Genomic DNA, 15214 nt, shown 5'->3' on the forward strand with positions numbered 1-15214 from the left:
ACTCTCTTCTTATTCCTGAGCTCCAGCCAGAGTTCACTGTTCAACCAAGCTTGTCTTCTTCCCATCGGCTGATCTTGCCGCACATCGGGACAGTGTGCTCCTGTGCCTTTAAGACTGCCTCCTTGAAGAGTGTCCAGCCTTCCTGGACCTCTTTCCCCTTCAAAACTGTTTCCCAAGGGACTCTCTCAACCAGCGCCTTGATCAGGCCAAAGTCAGCCCTCCGGAAGTCCAAGGTAGTTGTTTTGCTGTCCCCTCTCCTTACCTTACCAAAGGTTGAAAACTTTATCATTTCATGGTCGCTATGCCCAAGGTGGCCTCCAACCACCACATCTCCCACCAGTTCTTCTCTATTTGTAAAGAGCAGGTCCAGCGGGGCACCTCACCTGGTAGGCTCACTTACCAGTTGCATGAGGAAGTTATCTTCCCCACACTCCAAGAACCTCTTGGACTGTTTCCTTTTTGCTGTGTTGTATTTCCAGCAGACATCTGGTAAGTTGAAGTCTCCCACAAGAACAAGGGCCAGCGACTGTGAGACTTCCGCCAGCCGATTTCAAGAAAGCAGTTCATTTTAACTGCATGTTTCATGTTTGTATATGCAATGTATCTATTTTTTTCCAGAATGTGCAGTAATAACTAAAATAGCCTTTCCAATCCATTGGGGCTGACAATACATTATCGAATTAAATGATGTCACCTCCACTTGCATTCATTCAGAATGTCACTTCACTAATACAGTTCTGACCACATAACCTAGCTTCAGTAACTTCTTTTCTCCTATATTAAACAGGAGCTACTTTAGAGATTTTTTTTTTTTTAATAATTTATCTCCATAATTTCATCTCTCATTTGATAACAACTTAGAGGACTCCAACCTCACACTTCTTTGCTGTTATTTCCAAACAAGCCTCACACTTCTCTCTTTAGGATGCTCCTGCTAATGAAATATGACTCACCTTTATATCAAAGTTTCTCTTTTATGTTCACTGTTGTGTCAACAACAAAACCTGACAAGCAATTACTGATTTTGCAATTCATGTACTACCCCTGCTACTGATTGGTGCTATTAGCATCTATTTATCATCTTCTGGTTTCTGCTTGGCTTTTGAACTCTTTGGAACAGACTCTGTGTAACAGCCAGCATAGTAAGATTTTTGGTTCCAAGTACTAGCAAGGTGATGGTACTAAAAATAATTGCAAGTGTTTTACCTTCTGGCCAGTTAACTGCTCTCCATAAAGTCTGAAGTTGCTGTGCTGTAGGTGTTTCTGCAGAGGTGTTGCACATTGCAGACAATAACTTTTCTAGGATTATTAAGTCATCTTCTGTAAGCTTATGTTCTTCAGTTGCACTGCCATTAAGTTCCTTTAATTTGCCTGTAAGACAAATAGAAGAGGCATGGCTTCCTGACATTAGAACTTCACAAATTCAGACCTTGATTGAAATACTAGAAAACCACTTTACAAACAAGTTACAACTATTGTAATTGTTTTGGGGGGTTTTACATGTGTAAACATTACTTTTCCCAGTTTCATTGTTTTCTAATTTTAAGTTTTTAATCATCACAATGATTGCTACTATTAAGCCTCCTCTAATACTCTAACAGAAAGATTCAGAATTCACATCCTAGCCTACATCAAGGCAAAAATCAGAAAAGAATTGTACGATCATTAGTTTTCATAACTAAAATATGATTCCTTTTTTTGCTCTTGTCTATTATTAAGTAGTAGAAACAGTGAAGAAACTAAGTTCTTAGTGTGACCACAGTTTTTGTATTTTTACTTAAATAAGTGCCATAAGCAAAATATGATTGCACCATGTCCTATATTCAAACTTCAGTATAATTAAAAAATCAAATTATTGGAAAAAGTAACGTACAGCATTTTGCTGAAAATGGATATAGCATGAAGAACCTGCCAGTAATGGTTCTTCCAGAACTGATGAGGGCCATGTCAATAAACACACCAGCAGGCAACATTACATTAGTACACCCTTGCAAGTTTTATTGTAGGCAAAAAAATCAACTGTGGCCCTCTTCTGAAAAAGACCATAGAGCTATTAAATCTATCCCAGTCCAGTCATAATATTTACAAGTCTATTTAACCATGAACTGTTACAAAACTGCAGGAAAGTCAGTAAACCTAGTTTTCAGATTCTAAGCTTCAAAAAACCAAACAACCCACTAAGCCTGTGGCTAATATGGTCATCCTTCAAGAATATTAGACAAAAATAAACTGATGCAATATGTTTTTAAGACTAACTAAAAGTCTCTGCTTTGTTATAACACAGCAGAATAAAAGTCAGTCTTGCTGTTCTTGTTTTTAGGATGTTCTGGACAAAATTTTACTGTAAAAATCTGTGCAAAATTAAGAGGAGACTAAATCTATTTACTAGCTACAACCTCCAGAAAAAAATTTCTAGTTTGTGAATCCCTTATCTTCTCTCTGAACAAACAAATACCAGAGCACAAGAATATTTAGGGAAACAGAACAAGGCTGACTGAAGATTCTGACTGGTATTTTGAAACAGAAAGTGAAACCTGAAAAACATACAGAAGCGCAATACTGCAGACAGAAGGCCTCAGAGGGTCCCATAGAGACCTTGAGAGGTTTGAGAAGTCAGTCCATGCGAACGTCATGAAGTTCAACAAGGCCAAGTGCAAGGTCCTGCACCTGGGCTGGTGCAATCCCCAGCATCAGTACAGACTGAGCAATGAACACATTGAGAGCAGCCCAGAAGAGAAGGACCTGGGGATACTGGTGGTTTAAAAATTGGACCTGATGTGGCAATGCGTGCTTGCAGCTCAGAAAGCCAACTGTATCCTGGGCTGCATAAAAAGAAGTGTGGCCAGCAGGGTGAGGGAGGTGATTCTCCACTCTCCTGAGACCCCACCTGCAGTACTGCATCCAGCTCTGGGGTCCTCAGCACAGGAAAGACACGGACCTCCTGAAGCAGGTCCAGTGGAGGGCTAGAAAAATGATCAGAGGGCTGGAGCACCCATCCTGTAAAGAAAGGCCAAGAGATTTGGGGTTATTCAGCCCCAAGGAGAGAAGGCTCCGGGGTGACCTTATTGCAACATTTCAGTACTTATAGGGGGCTTATAAGAAAGATGGAAGGAGACTTTTTACTAGGGCCTGTAGTAACAGGACAAGAAGTAACAGTTTTAAACTGAAAGAAACACTGGAGCAGGTTGCTCAGAGAAGTTGCAGAAGCTCTATCCCTGGAAGTGTTTGTGGTAGGCTGGATGGGGCTTTCAGCAAGCTGACCTAGTGAAGATTTGTCTGCCCATGGCAGGAGGGCTGGACTGGATAACCTTTAAAGGTCCTTTCCAACCCAAACCACTCTATGATTCCATCACTGTAAGGCAAGGAGCTTGCCCTCTTCAAGAAGCTGGATAAAGGTGAAGGTGTACTTTTTCTAAAAAGGAAACTTAAGAGATTCTGCTTATCAGACTATCTAGACAACCACCTATTTTCAAGCTCTATATATAAAGGGAAGGAAAGAGAGAGAATTTTACTTTGGAGATCTTCAAGGCAAATACACTGTGAATACAAATTAGTTTTACAAAATCCTTAAATGTACTAAGGCACTCTAAAGAAACATACTGGAATAAACCGGTGACAAATAGGGTAGATATTCTGTAGAACATTTACAGAAAATATAGAGGAAGAGACAGTAGAATAGGAATGAAGCATGGGAAAAGATAGGGAAAAACAAGCCAGTAATAACATTTACCAGAAATGTCTTTACTAAATACTGTACACTGTGGTTCTTTTTCTGTTATACAGAGTGGTCTGCTTAAATACAGAAGTGACTGTTGCAACCTGTGAAATTGCAGAATGCCTTACTTTAAAGCTTCATGGATTACATTGTATGAGTTATCTGGTGAGCTAAAATTTTCATGAGCAAAGTCAGAGAGGGGTTGCACAGGACTTGCATACCCAGCAGGTAGGCGAAAAAACCCACAGTATTCAAATTTAACAGCTTGATAAAAAAAGATGCTGAACAACAGCAGATATAAGCCAAGGGGAGATAAAAACACAGATACCCTGTATTAGATAGAGTTCTTGTGAAATTTACTCATACTCCTAAGCCTTCAAATACATGTACCATTTAAGTAATGAATGCAATTTTAAAAGATCCAAACGAAGAAACCATAAGAAAGCTATAGGAAAACACTTAGCTTTTTGAAAAGATGAAAAGTGAAGTTACTTCAAACAGATGAAAAATAAAACCATCCTTGAAATTAAAACACTGACCCAGTATCTGTGTAGGATTGGCCTGGCCAAAGGTGACAGCATCCTTCTTCGGAAAATAAATATTTTTAACTTCAGCTGCTGATGATTGGTAGGCGCTCTTTCCTACGTAAAGGGAATACAAAAAGTTTAATAGTGTAACAAAGTGTCTAACATAGAACAATGTCCTACCGGTAAGTTCCTCCTTCTGGACATTACTCAGAAAAATATGTTCAAAAAAATTGACTGCTTATGCAAATAGTTGTCATTTCTTACATTATTTTTACATTCAAGGGTTAAAGCTTAAAGCAATACCTTCACAAACTGTTCTCTCCATGTAAAAATCTAATATACAAGTGTAAATTATTAACCGTGAGTTCTGAATTACATGAACTAAATACCATAGGAATGCGTATTGCAGTTAAGACGTGAAATGGCAAAGGTCATTTTAGAACAAAGATCCCTCCTGCTCTGAAATCTTACCTTTTGATTATTTCTATAATGAATAAGCAACTTTTCATATATTGGAAGATTTGCAGGTATGACCAAGTTATGTCACATGCAACAGTACCCTGAAGTCTCTTTGGAAAAAGAGTAATGAAAAGCTTTAATCATGACCTATAATGATTTCCTAAAATCACAACTGAATTACTGATCAATAGTGTGTAATTTCCATTAACTACATATATCAGTTTCTTTGATCAACAACATAACTAGTAGGAAACAAAAAGTCATCTCAAAAAAAGATTACTGTCCTATATTTTAAAGCTTCTGTGCACAATACCTGCATCTAAAGGAAGGCTCTGTTATTTTCTGAATAATTTCCAGAGTATAAGGAGCTTCAACCTGCTCATTTTTAATTAAGTATAAATTGGCATCAATATAGAATCCATGTCAAAGGGAAAATTCGAAGCAAAGTATCAAGGTTGCTTTTCGCGGGCGGGCATCATCTGTTACCTGTATATGGATCAACCCCACCCACTGGAGCTACTGCATTTGAGGCAGAACCAGGAACATAGCGACCAGCACCTGAACAGAGACAGGCTTTTTAAACACCACCATTAGTAAAGAGCTAATGTAGACTTGTATTTAGTTACTAGTTTTCAAACATCACTATTAAAGGTGTTATTTTGCACTAAAGGAATTAAAAAGAAGTCTTCAACACTTCCTGAAATTTAAGGATTAGATCTATGCCTACACATGAGGCTGGTGTTTGTGGTGATGATGACATTCACAAGCTAAGTAACCCACAGCTGGGAGACATTCTGGCACAGTCTCTGGCAGCCACTGGTGCAAAGGCCCTTAGCACAGCAGATACCTTATCCTTGACAAGCTCCAGGGGTGGGGCACCACTGCCCAGGCCTGGCCTCTCTCTGTGCCTGGGGCCAGCAGTAGCCTCTCCTGTGGGAGGTGGACTCTGTGGCACTGAGGCCTCAAGTCTCTGCAACTGCAGAGACCACAGCCTAAGCCACACAAAGCAAAGGAGGAGAGACAGCTGTAGACCACAGTAGAACAGGAACAGAGAAAGACTGTCAAGATGGGGAAGGCTGAAAGTTGTGGCTTTGGCAACAGCATGAAGGTTTCCACTCCACCTGTAGATCTGCAACTGCAGAACAGGCACAGTGCCCTGGCACTGGTGAATACAAACACCCAACAGGGGACGCATCAGAGCCAGCTGAGACTGCACCTTGCATCTGCAGAAAGGGGAAAGACAAGCGGTGGTGGGAGGCTTCCTCATGCAGGGTATGGAGGCACCCATCTACTAACATGACCTGATTATTGCGAGGCTGGTGTCTGCTGGGGGCCAGGACACTGTAGAGAGACTGCCAAGGCTTGCCTGGCCTTCAGACTATTACCCCGCTACTCCTCCACATGAATGTCAATGGTATTGCCAAAGAAGTCCTGGAGAGTATCAAGAGTGATTAGAAAGCTCTGGGGGTAAGGGTGAAGGACTCAGGTGCTGTTTCTTTGATGCTGACAGGAAAGCAAAAACACTTGGGTAGAAACAGACTCATCAAGTGGGTCAGCAATCCATTGCATGGCTAGTTTTGCAGGCAGGACTTTGGCATCAGTGACTACAAGACCCTCTCTTTCAGGAGCATGGGCCACCGATCAGGGATGGGATAAGTCTTGATAAAGCAGGGCTGGAATGTTGTTGCAAACAGGCTTGCTAAACTAGTGAGGAGGACTTTAAACTAGCTATGCCAGGGAGGGTTAGAGTCTAAAATTTAGGGCGGAAGGTAGCAATAAAGGTCATGTAATAAGAAAAAAAGGAATAAAGAAAAAAGAAAACTAATTTATGAATATACCCATTCCTGTGTTGGCCATGCATATGACTGTTTGACAAAACCTAAGGTTTAAGGCCTTACTCCTCTGCAGCAGAGGACAGAGTGACATGAAGCAAACCAGACAGCAGAGGGCTGTCCTCTACTAAACAGATCTGGACATGCTTTGACAGTGGCAGAAGCCACCTTGTCAGTCTGTCCCACACTACTGCCCCAAATGGAGAGCTGCACGAAACAGTGGTCTGGAGCAGAACACTGAATGCATCTGAACACGATAAAATACGCATCCAAATGCTAGCAAGACAGATTATGAATTTTACATGACCTGTAAATGGATCTGCTGCAGGTATTGTACTTGATCCAGATGACGAGCCTGGAACATAACGTCCAGCACCTAGGGAAACAGTAAGAAAAGCAATGACGACTACACACAGCTTGATGTTATTAAAGTGTCAGTACTCTTCAGACCAAAGCAGATCGAAAATAAAGCTAAACACCAAATGTGTCTTATTGTTTATTGTGGCATTATAAGAAGTCTGATCCTATGCACACAAAAGTCCCCTGATGCTGGACAAATTCTTCCTAATTATTTCAGGGTCGGAAATTTGTTTTCTGGGGCATATGCACTACACGCTTGGGCACAGCCAAATCACAAGTATGTGCGTAAATTCAGATGACTGCAGCTCCCTGAGTTACATCTGAACCTGATTAGCCTGTATTCTCATTTCTACTTAATTGTAAAAAAAAGATTTAGCTCAATGATTTTAATGACATTTTATTCCTAACTTCATCTTTGTGAAACTAGTTGAAGTAAGAGTGGTTTATTTTGTAAACGTGATAAGCAGGATGTAACTGATTAACAGAGTTCAGCTTATGAGTAAGAACTAGAATAAGTTTATATTTCCTGCCTGAAAAAGGGTTATTTATGTATTTCACTCAGTTTCAGTTCATTCTCTAGCTAGATTTTTGTACTGTATTAATTGCCTTATCAGCACCTGGCCACCTCTTAGAATAATACAAAAAGTGGAGTTTTCTTCCACTGGAAAGAAAGACTAGACTGAAAAATACAACTGGCTTGATTAAAATTTTGTTGAGGATTTGTTCTGACAAATACCTCAGAAGTGTGTCAAGTTCTCATATTTTTCTTGTCAGATCTATTTGTGTCTTGCCTTCAGTCGTTTGAGGACATGAAAGTCCTGTACAAGAAGTGCAGGAGTTACAACACTGAAGTCTGCCTGAGCAGACAGTGAGGTGGATTGAAAACTAACTGAACAGCCAGGCCCAGAGAGTGGTGATCAGTGGCACAACATCCAGTTGGAGGCCAGTACTGGTGATGTACCCCAGGGGTCAGTACTGTGTCCAGTCCTGTTCAGCATCCTCATTAATGATCTGGAAGATGAGTCTGAGTGCACCCTCCGCGAGTTTGCTGATGATGCAAAACTAGGATGAGTGACTGATGTCATCATTTAAGTTTAAAACTTTTACCTGTAAATGGATCTGAAAATTGAGCACTTGTACTCAACGGTGCTTGCCCCTTAGTGTTGTCCATAATAAACTTGGCCACCTGATCCAGAAACATAGGATTTAGATCATTCTTTTGCAGGAAGTTGTATGCAGTCAGCCAAGGATCATCAGCAATGTTATACGGCAGTCTGTAGGAAGGCCCACTTTCATTTACATCAATAGTGAAAACATAGTCATACTCCTTTAAGCAGAATAAAAATAAAAACAAATTAGAAGTTTGTCAGCACTTTTTACATAAGAATTTATCAAATGCAGACTAATAACAGCCCACAGCTAGGCCCAAAAACTTTAATAGTGCTACTTGCAGATTGTATCAGTAATACTCTCCTACAGAGGCTTCAAGTAAAACATACTTAAACCATACCCTGTGTTTTCCAGAATTCCTTGTCTAAAGGAGAGCAAGCTGGAACACATACCATGATAATGTATGTGCAGATATATTACAAAATAACATGCATCACGTAACTCTCATGGACAGCTCTGGCTGGCTGCAAAGCTATAGGGCAGTCAGATGCCTCGAAACCACTTCAGTCTTAAAAGCACACTTCTAATACTAGAAAACAACAAATTCCTAAGGTTTCTTTAAACCATGTGAGAGATAAAATTAGTATCTCGAAGGCATTCCTTCTACAGTGGCACTAGACAGAGACTTTTCTGTGTATATTTCAGTAAAGGAAACATTTCTCAGCTTATCTGTCCTTGGGTTGAAAAGTTACTACAGAAAAGGGGTACAAAAAGCCTGTTACCTAATATTTTAGGTAAGCATTATAAATTGTACAGTTCACTTCCTTTGGAAAGAAAGTTAAAACCAATTTTTCAAAGTATTAGCAATAAATAGAGAACATGATAGTTTCCCTACTAATATTCCCTACTAATAGTTTCTCCAAAATAATTTGTCTCCATTGGCTTGCTCGTTTTACAAAATGGGTTTCAAAAGTAATAAAGCAAGTAGTACTCATTTATACTTCTACCTCTGAGTTTTAGTAGATCAAAGACAATAAAAAAGTACCAACAACTACCTATTTTCTAAATTATATTTTATCTAAGCAAAGACTGGAATAAATTTTTAATAGGAAATTACACATTTTACTTAGGAAGGAGTAAAACCAGTTAAAGTTTGCATATACCTTTCCTTCAAATAAAACCTTTCCAGATGTTTGTTGTGTGGCTCCAGAAGAACCAACAACATCACCAATCTTTATCCATCTTCCTTCACTAACACTCCACTGATACGCTTCCACTTTCTCATCATCTTTAATAAGCCGTGTCTGTCCATCTCTTGTTCCTGTAGAGAGGAGTGTTTAAGAGTTTGAATAAATTAAAGAATACAATTTACTTCAGGAGAGAAAATAAAAAGTCTTCAAACAGCACTGAGATTTAAAGATGAAAAGATAGTTCACCAACATTTACAGTCACAGCACAGGAAGTAACTATATGTCACAAAAAGAATAGCAGAAATCTTGACAACAGCATTTTACAATTACAGTAATGGTATCTGCCACCAGACTAAGTTGCAAAAGCAATCCTTAAGTATTTCAAAAGTTTACCATTTTCCCAGGGAGATGACAATCAAGAAGGGTGATATTCTCCTATGGCCTAACAAGGTGGAAAGCTTCATATGATTGTAAGATTTATGCCACTTGCTGATCAGAGCCAAGGGCTGAGGTCACTGGTTACTTTGTCTTGGGAAAAAGTATTTGTCTATTTAAGAGTAATCTTAACTACCACTGCTTCCACTGTATTATCAGTAATCTCCCAAGCACCTGGAAAGCGTGAACTGAATCAATCAAGACAAACAATTTTTCAAGCTGAAAGTTAAACCAGAAAATTTGCATCTATTTTTCTTTTAGCAAAAAAATTCCATATTCAGTAGTCCTTTTGCAAATTATCTAACTGTCTAACTATCTAACCCCAGCTGGCAACTAAGTACCACACAGCCACTTGCTCACTTCTCCCCCTTGCCCCAGTGGGATGGGGGGAATTGGAAAAAGGTAAAACTCGTCAGTTAAACAGTTTAATAACTGAAATAAAGTACAATTAATACTACTACTAGTAACAAAAAGGGAGACAGCAAAGAGAGAGAGTAGAATAAAACCCCAGAAAAAACAAGTGATGTACAATGCAATTGCTCGCCACCCGCTGACCGATGCCCAGCCAATCCTCAAGCAGCGATCAGGCCCTCCCAGCCAACTCCCCCCAGCTTCTATACTGGGCACGACGTTCTACAGTATGGAATATCCCTTTGGCTAGTTCAGGTCAGCTGTCCTGGCTGTGCTCCTGCCCAGCTTCTTGTACACCTGCTTGCTGGCAGAGCATGGGAAACTGAAAAATCCTTAACTTATGATAAGAACTACTTAGCAACAACTAAAACATCACCGTGTTATCAACATCATTCTCACACTAAACCCAAAACACTCTGTATGAGCTATTATGCACAAAATTCACTCTATCCCAGCCAAAACCAGGACAGTGTCTTACATACTATTAGCACAGCTGGCATAACAGATGCAAAACATCTTGAACACCATGCAGCATCCTGAATTCCCCCTTTTTCTGAATTATCTCATAAGAGAAATATTTTTTACTATTTCAGTCTACAAAAATATAGAGTCTTGCCTCCAAAAGAATCAGTGAAAGGACAGTAGAGCAAAATTAAGCTGTTAATCTTCAGTGACTATTGAAAGTGATCAAAGCCTTAAATTTGGAAACAATGGAAAGTTTCAATACCTCAGAACCAAGATTTGGAGGCATCTCTAACATGACAAAAGTACAGTAACTTACCAGGATCCTTAAGATGTTCTTTTCCAGGAAGGTCATCAGCATTAATATCTCCTAAATCACCAGTTTTAGGGTCAATAGATACTTGGGAAAGCTCATTTTCAAAAGCTTGAATCTCCTCAGCACTTGCTGTACGTTCCAAAGACTCTGTAAACACTCTTATAATTCCATCACTGAATGGAGAGAATACATTCAAACAGAAATACCATTTTAAATGTCAAAATGATTACACACATTCTAATGATGACTTCTAAGTCATGATAAACCATCATTATTTCTAACAATTCCTCCCTGTTATTTTCATGAAAGGCATTCACTCATGCTAAAAACACCCAGAGAAGGACTTAAGCAGGTAACATTATCTATAGTGTAATTTTAAAATCAAGGTAGGATAAGCCTATCAAAATGGTTCTTTATACAATCCTTCCAAGTCCATTCTCAGTCTAGTCATGGTTTTCTACATTCCCAAAAAACTCACTCTACCTCTGTGATCCCCATAAAAATCCACTGTTTGGACAAAGTACAGCACACACATACACACTTTGTTGGTTGTATTTTTAAATATAGATGAAACTGATACCCAAAGTGATGCTTGCAATTTCATCAAGGGTTTGCAGATTTAGATCTAAAAAATACACCAAGAGTAAAACCTGGATACCTTGCACCAACTACGATGTCACCATTGTCTAACACACAGCAGCACCATACAGACTGAGCTGGGAGTCTGATTGTTTGAGCACATCCCCCTTGTTTCCAGATTCTAAGAGATCTGTCCTCTCCCGTAGTTACAAAATCTGAAAAGAAAAATAAATAAAACCTTTTAAAGTATATTTTAGTGTACTGTGATACTACATGCCATTCTGCAACTGGGTATCTAAAAATTAGAACAGTAAAAGAACCTTTCTACAATTTAATAGCTGTCTTCTTGCAACTGAGAGAAGTAAAAGAAAGCCATCGCATAGTTGTCTTCTCAAAAAAAAAAATAAAGTGCATAAATTGCAGACTAAGCAGCCCTACAGGGAATGAAATTATGCTGAAGACAAACAGAAGAATCCTTCCTCCTTTCAAGAGTTTAAACAAAATTTGAAGAATTTTGTAACTATCACTGTTTTATCTTACACTATACTTGCACAGTTTCATATTTGTTTTAAATTCAGACTTTTGCAAGGTAGGTCGCTTTTTCAGGAAACACACATAAAGCACTCTCAAGTCTATAAACTCCTCAGTGAGGAATTTTAAGGCATAAGAGATTTACAATATACGCATCCCCTAATATACAGGCGCTTTCACTGTTGAACAAAGGCACAACTGTCCCATATACCACACAAAGGTCACAGACTTGGAATTTCTTCTGCAAATGTCTGCAACACTTAATTCTGAACCTCTAAACCTATACCTCTGAAAACAAATGCCATTAAGACCTACACATAAAATTCTTAACCTAATTTATAATGCACTCTGAAAACTTCCTGTGGAAGTATCTAAATTTACATTATCTCAAACTGGTAAGCCATGCATTACCATCTTAGTACTCTGCAACAGTGCTGAAATACAGGTGACAAGGTAGATGATAGTTTTGCCTATCACTCTGCCAAAGTTTCACTTAAACCTTACAATTAGGCCTAACCCAGGACCTTTCATCTCACCTACTGTCAGAGCAATTTTGCAGGTGGCATGATTTGGAGTCAATCACTATCTTTTTTTTTTAATTATTCATGCTGAAGGAAAGAAGTAAATTAAATGCTACTCGAGTTCTTCAGTTGTGGCAGCTCCACAGAACTACAGAATGCCTACCTTGTCATTTCATTTTGGAAGAATGTTGGGTAGTCACAAAAGTAATCCTACCTTTACATTGAGGGAAGACAGAGATGCTGTATATATAATTTGTATGCCCATAATACACGTGTAGGCATTCGCCAGAGATCAGCCATCTTCGAACACTAGCATCATTAGCACAGGACAGGAATTCCATTTCACTGAGAATAGCTAAACCTCTCACACAGTCTTCGTGTCCTTTATAAAAAGAAAGGAAAACTTTTAATGTAGCTTTTCTTTCCATTAGCAGCAATATACCATTTCTATTTAACTCACATCTAAATCCTGGCAACCAATCTTCATTATGGGAGCAGTTTAAAAAAAGCAATTCATAGCTTATTATTCTCTGGAAAAAAAAATCTAATTCTTTTGAAAAGTGATGTGATTTCTGGGCACATAACTTAAGAGACTTTAAAAATCCTGCCTAAAAATTGTTCAATTTATCCACAGTTTGGGGGGGTGTGTGTGTGTTAATTTTTTTCTTCCCCCCCCACCCCCCCCCCCCCCAAAAAAAAAGTACTTCACTCTGATGAAATTATTAACTGCAGCAACATTTACCAGTGAATGTTCTTTCACATCTGCCTGCCTTCCACAGTTTAATAGTTTTGTCAGCTGAACCAGTCAACATTAATCCCTGTTCAGGCAGTATTTTCACTGCCCATATTGCAGCTGCGTGACCCTGCAAAAAAACAACAGTGTTAGACTTGTCAGAATCAAATTCAGAGTACCTATTATGTATTCATGTAGAGGAACTTCATACCTGTAATGTCATCATACATCTGTCATTCAACCAGACTTTGGCTGTTGTATCCCATGATCCACTTAATAATGTGCCAAATTTCCCAGATGAAAGGCTGCAAACTGGAATGAACATTTAAGTGATCACTGACAAATCTCCTGCATTGTCACCAATCTTATGTCAGCAATGTAAAGAGATTTATTTAAGGAAATTTACTTGGCATTAGCATATTTGGTGTTCAAGAGTTTGGGGAAGAATTAAGTGGAACTGTAGTTGCACTGCAACCTAGAAAGGAGCTGCTTAAAAAAATCTCTTCATTTTAGATTACAAAATATCACATCTTTTCGCCATTCATATTTTTAAATTTTTCTTAATACCAGATCTCTTGTCCTCAGACTAGAATAAGTTGACAAGCATGCTAGATAACTAATCAAGGCACAGAATTAATGTAAAAGTTTAGTTTTAAGATTACAGAGAAAGCCAAGATTTCATCAACATGTATTAATTTATGTCCTCAAGAAGCAAGACTTTCTACAAAAAAACTTAGCTTATGTTCTTGGAAGGCAAAATATTACTACCAAGAAATTGTGGTGACATTTAAAGATTTAGCAAAAAGAATCTGCAAATGCTCCAGTAATACACAGGTATAAAATTGAAGACACACAGTGCTAATAAGGTTTACCAAAAAGTTTACAAAAAGAGCTGTCATAAACAGATGGATATACCTTGTCCATCTAATCATTCATTCTGTTACTTGCTTCTGTGACTCCACGATGAGAACTGCACAGTATTCTACCCGTATCACTTGTCATGTTCTACTTTTTCCCCACTTTAAAACGGATTTTACAATTAATGTAATTTCACATATTTTAATGTAAAAATTGCTACAAATATTTTTTTTGGTAGGGGAATCTATAACTTGTCTAATATACCTCATCCCTTTTTACACCTCTGAAGAGAGCATGTCACATGTTATTTTAACTACTCATCATTCCCAGGTTTCTGATAAAGTACAGAAGCTATTCCATGCCTCCTTACAGAATGACATTATTTTCTTTCTTTCTCAGAGAAAGCAATGACATTTATAACACAAAAGTAAATTTTAGGTGCTGTTTGGCAGTCCAAGGTATTTTGAAACTGATCTCCACAACCATTCTTTAACATAGTTAAAAAAAGCCCCAAAACCTCCAAGACTTGAAATGTTTCTTTTTGACACTCTCTAATTACATGACTACACTGTCCAAATACTAGGTCAGCTCATGAAAAGAAAAACTTACTCTGCCAATATGAAAATTGCTGAATCTTTTATTGTATTGCTGTCCTGGTTTTGGCTGGGACAGAGTTAATTTTCTGCATAGTAGCTGGTACAGTGTGTTTTGGATTTAGTGTGAGAGTGATGTTGATAACACGGTGATGTTTTAGTTGTTGCTAAGTAGTTCTTATCGTAAGTTAAGGATTTTTCAGTTTCCCATGCTCTGCCAGCAAGCAGGTGTACAAGAAGCTGGGCAGGAGCACAGCCAGGACAGCTGACCTGAACTAGCCAAAGGGATATTCCATACTGTAGAACGTCGTGCCCAGTATAGAAACTGGGGGGAGTTGGCTGGGAGGGGCCAATCGCTGCCCGGCGATTGCTGCTCCAACATTGGTCAGTGGGTGGTGAGGAACTGCATTGTGCACCACTTGTCTTTTCTGGGGTTTTGTTCTTTCGTTATATTCCTTTTCATTACTATTATTATTATTGTTAGTATTTTATTTTAGTTTACTTTAGTTGAACTGTTCCTATCTCAGTCCACGAGGTTTCTTCTTTTTTTCCCCGATTTTTTCCACTGGGATGGGGAAAGAG

At 38.7% G+C, this 15214-nt stretch overlaps 1 protein-coding gene across 1 annotated transcript in view; it reads right to left on the reverse strand.

The window, feature by feature from the left end:
* Window positions 1–1206: 1206 nt before the first annotated feature.
* Window positions 1207–15214, reverse strand: part of PLAA (phospholipase A2-activating protein) — a gene marked incomplete at its 3' end in the record, with an annotated part of 17027 nt that continues 3019 nt past the window's right edge. The window contains exons 3-13 of the mRNA XM_009698533.1: window positions 13393–13493; window positions 13191–13311; window positions 12663–12830; window positions 11476–11611; window positions 10821–10990; window positions 9167–9324; window positions 8001–8220; window positions 6841–6909; window positions 5188–5259; window positions 4255–4356; window positions 1207–1371 (exon numbers count right to left, since the gene is read on the reverse strand). Of these exons, the coding sequence (XP_009696835.1) occupies window positions 1207–1371; window positions 4255–4356; window positions 5188–5259; window positions 6841–6909; window positions 8001–8220; window positions 9167–9324; window positions 10821–10990; window positions 11476–11611; window positions 12663–12830; window positions 13191–13311; window positions 13393–13493 (1482 nt within the window). The remainder of the gene's footprint in view (window positions 1372–4254; window positions 4357–5187; window positions 5260–6840; window positions 6910–8000; window positions 8221–9166; window positions 9325–10820; window positions 10991–11475; window positions 11612–12662; window positions 12831–13190; window positions 13312–13392; window positions 13494–15214) is intronic.

Source organism: Cariama cristata, unplaced genomic scaffold (assembly GCF_000690535.1).
Source record: "Cariama cristata isolate BGI_N322 unplaced genomic scaffold, ASM69053v1 scaffold6254, whole genome shotgun sequence".
NCBI classification, from domain to species: Eukaryota; Metazoa; Chordata; class Aves; order Cariamiformes; family Cariamidae; genus Cariama; species Cariama cristata.